This window comes from Pundamilia nyererei, unplaced genomic scaffold (assembly GCF_000239375.1).
Source record: "Pundamilia nyererei isolate P.nyererei 1_Seehausen unplaced genomic scaffold, PunNye1.0 scaffold00002, whole genome shotgun sequence".
Taxonomy (NCBI): Eukaryota; Metazoa; Chordata; class Actinopteri; order Cichliformes; family Cichlidae; genus Pundamilia; species Pundamilia nyererei.
This window is the reverse complement of record NW_005187403.1, coordinates 1,233,256-1,234,347: the sequence shown is the minus strand read 5'-3', so window position 1 is coordinate 1,234,347 and position 1,092 is coordinate 1,233,256. Positions and strand designations below refer to the sequence as shown.

At 41.6% G+C, this 1,092-nt stretch overlaps 1 protein-coding gene across 1 annotated transcript in view; it reads right to left on the bottom strand.

The window, feature by feature from the left end:
- Positions 1-1,092, bottom strand: part of adamts6 (ADAM metallopeptidase with thrombospondin type 1 motif, 6) — a 74,604-nt gene that overhangs the window by 65,039 nt on the left and 8,473 nt on the right. The window contains exon 8 of the mRNA XM_013909050.1: positions 660-703. Coding sequence (XP_013764504.1) covers positions 660-703 — 44 coding nt within the window. The remainder of the gene's footprint in view (positions 1-659; positions 704-1,092) is intronic.

The window sequence follows — 1,092 nt, the reverse complement described above, 5'->3', positions numbered from 1 at the left end:
CTGCCACCACTTGCTGTCCTTTTTCCACCCCCAGTAACACCAGAGCGTGCATATCACCCACTCCATCTCCCTCCTGCATACTCTAACACCCCCTATAATTGTCCTTTTCCATTTTCCTTTCAACCCCTCCTCTTCTTCTTCTCCATCTCCCCCATCTGCCACTAATCTCGTCTCTTCTTCATCCCACATTTCTCCTCCCCCCTTTTAAGTCTTTGCCCTCCTTAACTTTCCTGCACTTCCTTTCTCCCTTTCAACCCCCAGTGGAAGTGTAAACACTTTAGACAAACTGAGGTTGGAGGCAGAGGACAGAGACAGAGGAGATTTATAAACTAGAGGTGACCACAGCTGTCCAGGTTCAGGGCTCCTGGCCTCAACAAACAGAGGAGAAGCCACTAAGGAGCTATAATAACACAATGGAAAATATCCTTCTTATTATGTCTCACCGGATTTGTCGGATTTGTGTTCTTCTACACAAGATTGCGACGGCTGCTAAATAAGGTTTTCTTGAGGACACGTTGAATGGGAAAATAAAAACCTCTCCAAAGAGCAGGAAAGGATAAACTCCAAAACTAGACATTTAATGTAGTCAGCATCACATAAGATTACAAAGGAACCCTAATTTAACATATATGAAATTTATATCAGCCTTTTTCACTCACCTAAGGTACCACAAGGTTTGTTCTTGTAGGTGCAGATGTCATACCTAAGAACAGGCAAAAAGAAGAAGAAGAAGAAGGTCAGAATACTCAAACTGTTTATGTTTAATCACAGTCTGGTCAGGTATAATGTCACCTTTAAATCTTTCCCTTGTAAAGACAACCTCCCCTGTACCCTAATGGCTAGTTTTGACCCTCAGTATATGTTTGTTGACTATTAGAATAGCTTCTGGGTTTTTCCAAACATAGCTGCATAAGCAGAGACCCTCACTAACTTCTGTTATACACCCAGTCATTTTGTTTTATAAGCAGCCCTAAATATGACTGAAACTGCTCAGTCCAGAAAAGAGCTTCAAGTGTTACTCCTAACAATATCATATACTAGCTTGGGTTGTCAAGTCAATGGATATCCACTGATTGCACTAAATTTTTTCCC